Source organism: Amaranthus tricolor, chromosome 1 (genome assembly GCF_026212465.1).
Source record: "Amaranthus tricolor cultivar Red isolate AtriRed21 chromosome 1, ASM2621246v1, whole genome shotgun sequence".
Taxonomy (NCBI): Eukaryota; Viridiplantae; Streptophyta; class Magnoliopsida; order Caryophyllales; family Amaranthaceae; genus Amaranthus; species Amaranthus tricolor.
Window position 1 is genome coordinate 17,856,496 of NC_080047.1, and position 15,481 is coordinate 17,871,976.

The 15,481-nt window shown below is 27.3% G+C and overlaps 1 protein-coding gene across 1 annotated transcript; it reads right to left on the reverse strand.

Annotated features, from left to right (window-relative positions):
* Positions 1-5,198: 5,198 nt before the first annotated feature.
* On the reverse strand, positions 5,199-12,110 carry LOC130799439 ((+)-neomenthol dehydrogenase). Its single transcript, XM_057662867.1, has 4 exons — positions 11,960-12,110; positions 11,138-11,402; positions 6,719-6,901; positions 5,199-5,998 (listed from the first exon to the last, which is right to left on the reverse strand). The coding sequence occupies exons 1-4, from the start codon at positions 11,980-11,982 to the stop codon at positions 5,603-5,605; spliced, it is 867 nt and encodes a 288-aa protein (XP_057518850.1). The 5' UTR covers positions 11,983-12,110; the 3' UTR covers positions 5,199-5,602.
* Positions 12,111-15,481: the final 3,371 nt, after the last annotated feature.

The window sequence follows — 15,481 nt, forward strand, 5'->3', positions numbered from 1 at the left end:
TTTGAGCATGTCTAATATTATTTTGTTTCGTCATTTTTTGTATGTTTTTAACATTTTCGAATTATGGTATAACTTGAGCATGTTTAATGTTATTTTTATGCATTTTTTGAATTTCGGAGTAATTTATTTTTTTGAATTATGAATTTGGTATACTTTGAGCATGTTTTATGTTATATTTTTCTACATTTCTTTTATTTAGAATGTAACTTTGGAATTATAGAGTAATTTATATTTAATATGATGTTATTATCTAATTTCGAAAATTTTTTATTTTTTTTATATTTTTGATTTTTTGAGTATGTCTAATGTTAATTAAAACAGTTTTTTTTTTAAAATTTTTAAATGTAATTTTCGAATTACTTTAATAGTATACGTAGTAATGTTTAATTTGGGATGAAATAATTCATTATGTAGATAAAATTGGGACATTTTCTGGTATGGATAATATTGATTTTAGTTGAAAATAATATTAGGGTTTGAAATAAATATTATAGGCAAAATGAGCAGCGACCCTAATGATTGGGCTAGCAACTATTTCTTGAATAATTTGTCGACTAGCAACGACAACAATAGCGACGAAGACAACAATAACCCAATTCATGGGAATAGTGAAAATACTCCAAGTGATTCCATACATAATATGGAAGAGGACGATGGAGACGATCCTCGTCCGAATCTTCCATGGCTACCAACAATAAACAAGTAAATGTTTTTATCATCTTATTATCATTAATATTTTTTCAATATTAAAATTTCTTTGTAAACTAATTTTGTTAATTATTGTAAGATTTAATCCGATATCCGGGAACACCATTGCATCCAAAATAAGGACTACCTTTAATTATAGGCAAGATGTCGAAGGTAGTAGTTGGAAGGGTGTGACCAAACCCACCAAAAATTTTTATTTTAATGAATTTAAGGTAAAATTATTATTTTGTTGTTTATTTTTAGACATTTTTATATAAAAATTATTTTAAGTATTTTATTTGATGAAATATTTATGTATTTAGAAACAATACAAATGTGACCCTCACCTCGAACATGTCGTTTGAAGGTCAAGGGAGGAAAAAGCCGTAAAGCGCTATGCGAATATGCTTTTCAAATGGCGCATGACGTTGAAAAGCAAGCTTGAATTTAAACCTCCTTCCATCGATAATGAGACCTGGGTGCGATGGAAGGCTGATTGGGAACGCCCAGATAATAAAGCCGTTTCGGCTAGGAATTCCTCCAATAGACGTGGAGGAATTCCTCCAATAGGTGGCTCAATCCCGCACGCCAGAACAATGCCGGATTTGGTGAGTATTTAGTTAATTAAGTAGTATTATATTGAATTTTTTTATTATCTTTTGTTTAATTTTAAGTGGTTTTTTATTTAATATTTCAGGAACAATCAAAAGGTCAAAGACCCACAGCTTACGAAATATTTACACGAACACATGGGGTCTTTGACAATAAAACAGGGGATTGTTCTAAATGGACGAATAGCAAGTCACAAAAAGTTAACGTAATAATCTATTAAACTTATTTATTTATTTTTATTATCAACTAATACTTTGTTTATTGGTAATTGATTTCTTTGTTTTATTGAAAGATGAATATCGTTCTTTGATGGAGGAGTATCCAACTCGCGACCCAAGTCAAATTTGGTTTGATGCTATAAAAAACGTAGAAAGCAGTTCAAACAAAAAAAACAAAAAAAGCAAAGAGGTATTTGGGGTTGGGTTCGCGTCTCAAATTATTTATCCTCCTGAGCCAACGGATATTCCGTCTTCTCAGCCTGCACAACCTGATTATGATGCCATTATACAACAAAGGTTTGCGGATTTAGAAGCCCGGCAAACGGATATTTCCAGCTCTTTTATTTTAATTTATTTGTTTTATGTTTATATTTTTTATCTTAATATTATAACTAATACAATATATATATATATATATATATATATATATATATATATATATATATATATATATATATATATATATATATATATACATATATATATATATATATATATACATATATACATATATATATATACACATATATATATATATATATACATACATATATATATATATATATATATATATATATATATATATATACATATACATATATATATATATATATATACATATACATATATATATATACATATATATATATATATATACATATATATATATATATATATATATACATATACATATATATATATATATATACATATATATATATATATATATATACATATACATATATATATATATATATACATATACATATATATATATATATATACATATACATATATATATATATATATACATATATATATATATATATATATATATATATATATATATATATATACATATATATATATATATATATATACATATACATATATATATATATATATATACATATATATATATATATATATATATATATATATATATATATATATATATATATATATATATATATATATATATATATATATACATATAAAAATGTTGTCGTTAGCAGCAGGCGTCGAAAAGGCTATCAGAAGGTGGTCGCCATATTGGCGATGAGACATTTGGTCGCTGACTGGTCGCCAGGGCTGGCGAGAATGTTGGCGAGGAGGTTCTTGTCGCCATGTCAGACACGATCTTGGCGATGAACTCTTCGTCACCTCTTGGTCGCCAACTTTTCTTTAAAAAATGGCGAGGATATGACATCCATTTTGGTGTTAGCGATGAATGAAAAGGCGACCACCACGAACCCCGTCGCCACGGCAACTTTTTGACCATTTAGCTATGAAATGGCAACGATAATGTGTGTCGCCTATATATATATATATATATATATATATATATATATATATATATATATATATATATATATATATACATATACATATAAAAATGTTGTCGTTAGCAGCAGGCGTCGAAAAGGCTATCAGAAGGTGGTCGCCATATTGGCGATGAGACATTTGGTCGCTGACTGGTCGCCAGGGCTGGCGAGAATGTTGGCGAGGAGGTTCTTGTCGCCATGTCAGACACGATCTTGGCGATGAACTCTTCGTCGCCTCTTGGTCGCCAACTTTTCTTTAAAAAATGGCGAGGATATGGCATCCATTTTGGTGTTAGCGATGAATGAAAAGGCGACCACCACGAACCCCGTCGCCACGGCAACTTTTTGACCATTTAGCTATGAAATGGCAACGATAATGTGTGTCGCCAATTTAATAGTTTTTTGTAGTGAAATTGAGGTTATAACACTATTGAACACCCTGTAAAATTCACTATTTTTTAAAATGAACTTTATATTATTGCTTTTTACGGTAAAAAATAGTGTTATTTTAATAAGTGCATTTATAAGGTTAAAGGTGGTAAAGGTTTTACGATTTTACGAAACTTTAAAGGATTTTACACTATTAGCAATAAGCTATAGGAAAAAGTTTGGACTTGGGCCAATAGTAATGATTAACAACGTCAATCACCTTGCCACTGAAAAGCACAATGGAGATATAACTTCTTTTGTCAGAGTTTTTGAGTTTTTTTTTTTTTTTTACATTTATCAGAAGCCGCAGGATTTTATCCCGTTGAGTTTTATATTTGCAAAACTCTTAATACTTTTGGTTGTTAGTGGGCTATTTGACTAGTACACTTGCGAGAATAATGCCTAAGTCCTTGACAATTAAGTTCTTGAATATTGTGACATTTATTCTTTAGCTAAGCAAATGGATCGATTGATTTTGATATTACTAAAGAAAATTTTGAAGTTATTGAAAATCTCATAAAAGTTATAAATGTTTTAACAAATATTGTATATTTACTCATTGACTAACAAAAGTTTCGGTGAGATGAATAAAGATGATATCAAAAGATTTCATATCAAGTGAATAAAGAGTTTAAGGTGCACTTTTGCATTTTTGTGTAATGTTAACTTAAAGAAGTTCGTAGAAGAATGGATAAAAATCACTAAAGAGAATTACAAGAAAATGGAAGGCCGAGTTCGTGACCTTCAACAACATGATAGAGTTATGTCAATTACTGTCTGAAAACACGAGAAGGTTTAAAAGTTTGAGTTATGGCAACATGCTTATAAAAGTTTTTCTTCGCCTACATTAAACCTTCTTTCATTTTCGGACAATAGTTTTTATAACTCTAGCTTGTTGTCGAAGGTTATGAACACGACCTTTCATCTACTTGTAGACCTCTTTATTGATTTTCAGCTTAGAAATCTATTCTTTTAAGAGCTTGTCCAAGTTAACGTTACACAAAACCGCAAATGTGCTGCTCAAACTTTTTATTAATTATATTTGAAATCTTTTAATATCATCCTCATCTCAAAGAAGCTTTGTTAAGCAATGAGTAAATGTACCAATATTTGCTCAACTGCTGTAATTTTTTACGAGATATTCAACAATTTTATGAGTTTCTTTGGTAATATCGAAATTAATTAGTCAATCTATTTCAATTTTGTTAAGCTATTAGTATTTGTACATGTGGGTGTAGCTATTAGTATTTGTACATGTGGTGTAGCTATTAGTATTTGTACTTGTGGGTGTAGCTATTAGTATTTGTACATGTGGATGTAGCTATTAGTATTTGTACATGTGGGTGTAGCTATTAGTATTTGTACATGTGGGTGTAGCTATTAGTATTTGTACTTGTGGGTGTAGCTATTAGTATTTGTACATGTGGGTGTAGCTATTAGTATTTGTACTTGTGGGTGTAGCTATTAGTATTTGTACTTGTGGGTGTAGCTATTAGCATTATGCATCCACAATGTAGTTTAGTAGAAGTACTAAAAGATATTGTAAGTGGTAAAAATTTGCAATTTTTTTTTTTGAGAGGAAAATAACTTATGTTGTTTTATATTTCATCGAATATAGTTGCTATTGTAACACATGGTGTCTTTGCTCTCTTCTGTGCTACAAAAATTGTTAGCCTTATGAAACTGAACTGTTGCTCATAAAACAAAACCAAACTGATGACGATCCAAACCCGATTGACAATGAACCGACACTGAACCAGTACGAACCCGATAACTCGAATATATGATCTTAACCGACTTGTAACTAAACAATCAAACTCGAGCATGATCCGCCTTGCTACAGAATCAAAATAAATTTTAGTAATTCAATTATCCAAATAAACACCTCTTAACCTTAGGTGGGATTATAGGTTATATAAATAGTACATGTTTGTGTGGTCCAGCTATGCATGTTTGGACCGATTTCTCCTGATAGATTTTCAATGAATACAATGGGTTTGACTCCTCATGTGCTAAGGTTGGCCACAAGCCCTCAGTGGTATTTGGTACATCAAGTGGAATTGAAAATGGGATTGTAGGCCTTGTAGAGGAAATATTGCAAAATATTAATTTATTTTCAAAATCCACATATTCTTTGATTCATATGAAGAAATTACTAACTACAAAGATCTAAAAAAATGACAACATTATTATTAGAGCCATTTTTGTAAGAGACCGTCTTTTGCTAAGACGACTTCAAAATAAAGAGCCTATATATTAATAATTTTTATGAACTGGACTATTCAATTCATATATAAGACACGTCTCTTAGTAGTAGGGGACGAATGGATTTCAGAACCTAGAATGTAAGAAGAGAGATTGTCCCTTAGTAAACTTGCCAGTTTGTAGTTGTTGAGGAGGAAGAAGAGCAAGTTTAGCAGCAATATTAGCAGCAATATCAGCAGTACGACTACCTTTACCACCAGTCATACCAGTTTGTGTAAATCCTGGGCAAACGCAGTTTACAACTATGTTTTTATCTCTTAGTCTTCTTGCTAACATTTTTGAGTATGCATTTAAAGCTACTTTTGACACTGCATAATCTGTCCATTCCTTTGGCCACCCTTCATTTTCCCATGTCCCTTCTTTTACATGCTTTAGAAACATCTTTACCACTCCTTCGATTCGCTCCTCGCTTAGATTCTCCTCTTCTTCTAGTATTCCTCTTGCTTCTTTATTTCTAACATTCTGCAAATTTAACGAAAACAAATATACTATATTATGTTGGAAAAATAACTCATGTGATCTCGTATTGAAGAATTAGAGAGATATTGACTATTATATGTACTTGATGGGCTACTTCTTATACCAATTGGTTTTAGGATGAAACCTCATCGAGTTGTATGCAGTTAACTCTCTTCTAGTGTGGGCCTTGTTGTGTGCAAGTCTAATAACAAATTTATAATAGTATCAGAACAGATGGTTTCCGATCAAATTGACTAGCATAAGTTTGATAAGCTATTTCTCTTATTACAAATTGGTTTTAGGATGTTACATTGGAACCTCATCTGGTTTATGTGTAGCTAACTTTCTTCTTATGCGAGTCTTGTTGTATGCAAGCCAAATAATAAATTTATCATATTTATTACGTTAAAGAACCAACTCAATCAAAGATTAAGCTATAGTTGCCCCTCACACAAGAGTCCTTTGGATTAGAAGTGTGAATGCAACATAGATCTTCTTTGTACGGTCATACTTGACACCATATATTCCACTTTAAATGAAGGATAGTTGAGATTCAAAATCGTAACCTCTTGTCATGCTGGCTCTGATACCATATTAATAAACCAACTCGACCAAAAGTTAAAGCTAATAGTAGAGGCACCATAATATGTTATATACTCTAACAAATTAATGTATCTCGATAGTATTATGTAAATTGTAAAGGATGATCAGATGAATTCATACATTAAGTAAACCAAGCCTTGAGCTGAAGTTGACAATGCGACTTTTATAGGAACAACACCGGAAGAAGGGCAACAAAGCCTCAATCAACAGTTTTGGTCCATAGTAATTTGTCTTTATCACTACCTCCGCGTGTTTTACCGAGTTTTCGTGGATGCCATTGAATGATACTGCAGCATTGTTAACCTGCATTTTATCGAACTTTTATAACCGATAGTTTGATTATCCAACCGTTAAATAAGCTACAATTTTTCAACAAGCTAGTTATTTTGCCGAACAATAGCCATATGTAGATGATGTCAACTAGTAATCTATAATCCAAACAACAATTAATATTTTGTCTTCTACATATCTATAATTGGACTTGATTTTGTTAAGTGAGTAAAGCAATACTTTCAGTTTCAATGGTTAACTCTTGACGACTAGTGCAGATTTGATGGGTTGTCTTGATAGCCAAGTCACAACAACACTAAAAAATGCTAAAATTCTAATATTAATACAACTGAAAGTTTGATTAAATTGGTTGGATAGTCATCTTCCACACAAGTTGCTAGGAATCAAACCGCCACCATAAACAAGATGTTACATTCCACTTGTATATTTTTTTCACTTATTATATTTTTGTGTCCGCACATGCTTAATAGACATTAGTAGTGAGTAAAAATGTTAACTTTCAGATTTTGCAAGTGAGAAAAGCAATAATTGATGCTTGGTTGTGTGGAATACATGTTCTAATTTGAAGTGCAATCTGCCCCCCAACATGAGAAATGGTGTTCTATGTTAGGAATTTATGTTTCATTGTCACTTGTAAATGCTATATTTCTTTAGTCTTTATGCTTTTAGAATGTATGGTCTATTTCTTTCCTTTTCATAAATAAAAAGTATGTCTAGTCCATTTCTTTCTCCACTTTCTGCATCTCTTTGCTAGCTTTTTCACTACTTTTTTTCTACAAGTATTTTATAAGGGGAGAAAAAAAATTAAAAATCTAACCCAAAATCTTTCATACTCTATACTTTAATTGTGATAGGACCCAATTTTCATATTTTCATAGTTTTTGCTACTTTCTCCTATTCAATTTAAGTGTTATTTTTTTTGTTGTGTCAAGGCATCCTAAATAGTTATTTTTATTTGGGACGTATTAACTTTACCAATTTATCCTTACTAAACTTAAACTTTTTACCCCTTTATACTTACCAACCCTACTTTACCCTTATTAAAATTTAAAAATACTACATCTTTCTCTTTCATATATTAATCCTATTTAACCACTTAAAAATAATAAAAAGTGAAATGACAAACTTAAGGTGAATAGAGAGTAATACTTTTTAAATGTTTTTTATTTTGAGCTATTTCATCAATTAATTACAGCTTGGATTACTAATTGAAAAAATATTAGTCCTCCATTGATTTTGATTTTTATAATTAGCAACTAGGAGTATTAAAAATGTGTGTGTTGATCAAATTTGTAATAAACAATGGTGCTAATGCGTATCAAGCTGTTACAAGGTCAATTCATGCCACCTATATGATTATTTCAAGATGGGTTTTTTTTTTTTTTTTTTTTTTTCTTATCCTAAGATAAACTTATACGTCCACTAATTTGAAAAATAATATCCATGTTGTGTAGCAGTCATTTATTTTATACTTGTATCACTTTCTTCATTCCAGAGCATGTTTCATTTGCTATTGTACTAATGTTAAGAAAATGTAGGTTTGTGGATAAAAAATAAAGTTGAAATAATATCTTGTTCTTAAATAAATAATATCGAAATTTTGAATTTTGTCTAAGTTGAAGTAAGTATATACTCCCTCCGAATTAATTTAGATGTCTCATTTGCTTGGACACGGTTATTAAGGATGGTGTGGGGTCCATTAAAAAGGGTAAGTAGTAAAGGGTAAGTAATGAAGGGTAGGTAGTGAAGGGTAGTTGAGTAATTAAGGTATATAGGGGTATATTCGTAATTACTTGTGTGAACTAAGGATATTTAGGTAAAAAAGATTGACAAAAATAGAAATGGAACAACTAAAAAGACTTTGCCAAATAAGGAAATGGAACAACTAAATTGATTCGAAGGGAGTATTATATTTTCAAGCAGGAGCGAATGCAGTTCAGTTCAATGCTAATAAGTGTATGAGTTAAGTTGCTTGTGTTACAAAATTGTCTTAGGTTCAATGCAGTTCAGTTCAGTTCAATACTATCAATATTTTTTAAAAACAATATTTTAATATATTGATATTATTTGATTTTATTTTAGATCAGCCCAGGTAAGAATATAAAATCGAATCTTACTTGGTCCTTTAATTACATTCCTTCGGCCTATCCTATAATCTCACTAGTAGATGTCAACGTTTAGAGGCAATTATTCTTAATAATACTTGGTAGTTAGCAATGTTAATCATGATAAAAGTCAACATTATAACCTACAAGTTTCTTTTAAAAAAATATCATGTACATTAAATAATCATAACTTGGCTCTTAAGTTTACAGGCAATTCAATGCATTTGCTCATGGGAGTAGGATGGATATTATTTTTTAATTGATGAATAAATATATTTAATTAGAACATATTACAGAAATCTACTATTAAAAATATCTCAAATAATGTTTATTATGAGGTGGTTTGGTAAATCAATTTTTGGTTTTTTCCTTTTAAATTTTGGCTTTTATTTTTCTAGTTGGTCTACAAGCCCAAAAAAAAATATTTGATAAGTAACTATATAATTATTTGTAAAACTAATTTTTAAGCTAAAATGAAAAAAAAAAAAACTTTGGTAGCTTATTTCAATGACTTTTTGTAGCTAATTTTCCTTTATAATTAACCAATAGCCATTAAAAGAATTTATCAAATGTCCCTCTAAATAGCTAGTTCATCCAACTAGCTCATTAGCCAACAAAAGATAACCCATACTTTCAGCTAATCATGAAATTCAACTAAAAAATTCCAACAGTCAAAAAAACATTTGTAAAAGACACCTATATGTGTTAGAATTAAGAAATGGATGTCATCAACCAAAAAAGGTGGAAAAACGACAATAAACTTTCAAGCCTAAAAAACGTTCAACGAATGTAAATAACCATTTGCCAAACACCTCTTTATGATATTCATTTAATTCTATCCTTGTCCATAGGGGCTAACTCAAGATACTACTATGAGTTGAGTTGAACACTCATCTCAAAAATAAGCAAATGAGAGACTTTCATAAAATTTAATGTAAAATGGGGAATGGAATGTTTTATTATGTAGTGGACTAACTTGTTTACCTTTTTTGAGTTATGTAACACAAAAGAATATTAATAGGATTTCTAATAAATTAACTTGAAATATAATTTAGGCAGATTTAAATCTAGATTCACCCCATATTTATTTATGATGTTATTAAGTTGCATTTATATCTAGAAGTCTAAAAAGATTCAACAAAGGTCAATAATCATTCGCCAAACACCCCTATATGTTATTCATTTGATTCTATCCTTTTTCATAGGGGCTAACTCAAGATATTGCTATGAGTTGAGTTGAACACTTGTCTCAAAAAGAAGCAAATGAGAGACTTTTTAAAAATTAATAGAATCGAGAACAAAATTTTTATTATGTAGTGGACTAACTCGACTGGTTTTTTGTTTTTTTTTTGTTATATACCACAAAACAGAGAAACTCTTGTGTGGACTTGGTACATACTAAAATAGTCTGGACCAAATCGTAACACTCTTATTTCTATTATCTTCACTCTCTTCACTTTTTACTACATTCTTCAAAATAACCGGAAAAAAACTTTTTGAAAAACATAATTTTAATTTTATTTTTTTAAATTTTTTAATTTTAATTTTAATTTTTAAAATTTTAAATCTTTTTTAGTTTTTTAAATTTTTAAATTTTTAATTTTAAAATTTTTAGTTTTAAAAATTTTAATTTTAAAAATTTTAATTTTAATTTTTTATTCTTTAATTTTTAATTATAAATTTTTTAAATTTTTATTTTTTTAATTTTAAAATTTTTTTAAGAGTAGAGTGCAAGAGTATATGAGTAGAGTAGAGTGGAGTGAAGTATGAGTATAAATGTGGAGTGAAATGGAGTGAAGTATAAGAGTATAAATGTGGAGTGAAATGGAGCAGAAGAGTGAAGTAGAGAGGAAGCAGAGTGTAAATATTGATATAAACTAATATTAGTGTGGAATAAGTCCATAGTAAACTTAATCCACAAAACAATACTAACATGATTGGTAATTAGATAAGTCAAAGTTTAACTTAGATAAATTCAAACTTAGATTATTTATTTATGATGTTATTAAATTGCATTTATATGTAAAAGACAACACAATTAATGATATTCTATATACAAAGTTGTACTATCACCTTAAAATAATCCAACTTGTGAAATAAAAATAGAAGTAATGTTTTGAAAAAAGAAAAAGAAAAAACTTACAAGAATATCAAGAAGTCCAAAGTTGAGCTTAAACCAAACAGCAAAAGCTGAAATAGAATGAGGATCAGAGACATCAAGGATACAGAAATGGATGAAATCTGAAAGGCCTTCATTTCTGAGTAAATCCATGGCTTCTTTTCCTTTGTTGGCATCTCTTGCAGTTAGAATGACAGTTACTCCTAATTGTGCTAACCTTTTTGCAAGTGCAAACCCAATTCCTCTATTTGCTCCTGTTACTATTGCTCTTGTATCCTTGCCCCACCATCTATATTAAATCCCAAAAACAAAAATTTCAATACATTTTATTCAAAACATTTTTGATTCACTATATTATATTAAAGCTCCAATCATCAGTTTAAGCTTTGATATAATTATCATCATCATATTTAATATCCCGCTTCAAAGCAAAATTTAGGTGAGGAAAGGTGACAAATAATTCATAACTGTACTTTCTTCACAAGGAGTACTAGAAAAATGCGGTCAATAACCATTAGCCAACTTAGAGTGAGTAAACAAATAGATTTTGTTAGAGTATATAACATATTTTTTGGCAATAACCATCAGCTTAATGAGATGGGTGAGGCCTTAATATATGTTATATACTCTAACATGTCAAAAATTCAATTCAACCAAAAACTTAAATTAATAATTGAGGTCTAAAAATATGTTATACGCTCTGATAAATTAAAGTATCATCAAGGAGTAAAGACGAAAGATGATTCAATGATTGCGATGGTGTATATTGTGCGACTTCAATCATCAGTTTAATTAACAATAAAATATAGAGTATTAATTAGCAAGAAAAAGGGAAAGAGAGAGTACCCGGTGGAAGATGGGGGATCCATGAAATGAGCCGAGGGCTGAGGAGGTTAAGCTTGAAAATTGAATATATAATAATATGGGAAACTGGAAAGCAGGTAGCTACCCACATACCAATTCAATGATGCATTTATATACACAACTGTAAGTTTGGAACCAACTATAGTCTACGAGACTTAGATATGTAATAAAAGATTATTTTTATTATTATTCTTATTCTTTATTATTATTACCTTCTTAATTTTATTTTTCGAATTACAATTATTAAAATATCAATGCTACAACATTCAAGTCTATTTATAAGATTTCGACCACTAAAATGCTCAAAATCTTGTAATTTGATCTAAAATTTTAAAAACATTGAGACTGTAATGTGTAAATTACCTAAACTTTAAGGCTTTAATTCGCAAATAATTCTTTTTCTTTTTATTATTACTCTCTCTAATTCACACCAATTGTCACATTTGATTTTTACACTCTAATTCATACACTAATTCAATCTTAAAGATCTCTAATTGTGTATATTTAAAATTGTAAATAGTTGATATTATTAAAATTTACACTAAAATGAATAAAAAAGATTTTTTTAATAATATTTTAATATTTAAATTAATAATAAAATACAAATTATGAGTAATTAATAAGTAGGGTAAAACAACAAAATGTGACAATTACTTTAAATTTGCGGGATTATTATATTGAATGCACTTATAACATTAATTTGTATTATATATTCACCTCCACAACTACAAAGGTCTCCTCTTTTTGGACTTTATAAGGATTTATTTATTTATAGTTTATAATGCTACGAGCCTACTATGTAATCGGGACTTTAATTTTCTTATGCAAAATTATTAAATTATACTCCTATTTATACACATAAAAATTTTGACTCATATTTCCTTCATTAAGATTTAAGAGTTTTTATTTTCTTGAGCTTAGTATCTACTCACTTGAAAATTGATGATTAATTGGTAAATAATCAATTTTATTTTGGATAGCTTGTTGGTGAACAAAGGTTTTCCCTTATTTATTCACGTGAAACTTAAACATAAAGTAATTTTATATAAGATTAAAAGTCAATTGTTATTATGGCATAAACTAGTATATGGATTCGTGTAGTATATGAATATCTTAGTTTGTATTTTATTTAAATATAATAACAACTTAGCAATTAGATACAAAATTTGTCAAACACTAAATTTGAGTCAAATTTATATTTTCAAATGAAATCATTATTCCTAAACATAAAATTAATAAATTCTATTAATAACCATTGAACTTGTAAAGAGTTTTTCCTGTTAAAATTACATTAAGTTTTCATTATCATTCCCACTATTTAGGAGTAAAATTAATCACATTCCTTTGAGTCTCTTTGTAGGGATACGGGTATGAATAATCTCTTACCTTCTTTTACCCAAACTCTTTTTTGATTGGAATATTAAATTAATAATGATGATGATTCCTACCATTTAATTTCGAAAACCAAATTAGGCATCATAAATTTTATTTTTTATATTGTTATCACTAAGCAATAGGGACATCTTTTCAATGTTGCCATTAATTAGTTTCAGTCATGTGAGCTTAGTGTCAAATAAATTTTATATAATTATTTCCTTATTTAAAGTGAAATATTATTTAACGCCCATAATGAGTAGACACTGTCTTGCATGGTGCATTCACGCTTCTAACTCAAAGAATCTCGTATGAGATTGCGTATTAGAGCATATAAACTATTTTAGTGTTGTAACTATTAGTTTAAACTGATGATCAAGACTACATAATATGTTATATAATTTTTTTGAAAGGACATAGTATGTTATATATTTCTATATATATATATATATATACATACATATATATATATATATATACATATATATATATATATATATATATATATATATATATATATATATATATATATATATATATATATATATATATATATATATATACATATATATATATATATATATATATATATATACATATATATATATATACATATATATATATACATATATATATACATATATATATATATATACATATATATATACATATATACATATATATATATATATATATATATATATATATATATATATATATATATATATATATATATATATATATATATATATATATATATATATATATATATATACATACATATATATATACATACATACATATATATATATATATATATATATATATATATATATATATATATATATACATATATATATATATATATATATATATATATATATATATATATATATATATATATATATATATACATACATATATATATATATATATATATATATATATATATATATATATATATATATATATATATATATATATACATACATATATATATATATATATATATATATATATATATATATATATATATATATATATATATATATACATATATATATATATATATATACATATATATATATATATATATATATATATATATATATATATATATATATATATATATATATATATATATACATATATATATACATATATATATATATATATATATATATATATATATATATATCTATATATATATATATCTATATATATATATATATATATATATATATACATATATATATATATATACATACGATACATATATATATATATATATACACACACACACACACACACACACACACACATATATATATATATATATATATATATATATATATATATATATACTATAACAATTTGTGTGATTTTTCATGTTAATTTGTCGGTATTTTAGGGTCGGAATTAGATCCTTGCTTGTTGGCTACTAAATATAGTATAGATGATTAATTTTGAATTAGGTATTTACCCGTGCTATGCATGTAATTATAAAACTATTTTATAAAAAAATTGTAATATTAATTTAGACATTGTTGTTAAATCAACAAAAATGTTATTTTGAACAATTATATCTATAAAATTTTAACATAATAAAAAAAATATCAACTAACTATAATACAAAATATCTTTAGTTTGTGTTAAGTTTATCAAATAACCTAATATTAGTAGTTTTTTAATCAAAAATATTTACTAACCCTTGAAAGGAAGTGATATTTAAAACAACAGTCGTTCTCCTAAGAGACAGTCCCTCAAAGAGACGTCTCCTCAGGCTCAATCCATTAAAACTTAATTAAACTAAAAGATGATAATGAGTTGAACAAATTGAAAGAGACCATCTCTCACAAGAATTTGTGTTAAAATAAAAGTTACTCATATGCTTACTAAACTTGATCTTCATCATAACAACATATATTTGATCATTATGGCATCTATAACTACACAACATGTCAACATGAAAACAAATTAAACATCATCTTCATTAATATCTTCTTTCTCTCTGCTTCCATTTCATCTCCACTCAACTCTTCAAAATTTGATCTCAATTTATAAACCATACTTTATCCTATATCTACACTCACAAAATTTCTGAGATAAAATTGCATATTCACATAGCAA

What these genes read in the sequence shown, in the direction of transcription:
- LOC130799439 (XM_057662867.1), bottom strand. Translation starts at nt 11,982, where the DNA reads ATGGATCCCCCATCTTCCACCGG. An exon ending in GATCCCCCATCTTCCACCGG is followed by an intron (nt 11,403 to 11,959) that starts GTACTCTCTCTT and finishes GATTTAATATAG; the next exon opens with ATGGTGGGGCAAGGATACAA. An exon ending in TTGGACTTCTTGATATTCTT is followed by an intron (nt 6,902 to 11,137) that starts GTAAGTTTTTTC and finishes GATAAAATGCAG; the next exon opens with GTTAACAATGCTGCAGTATC.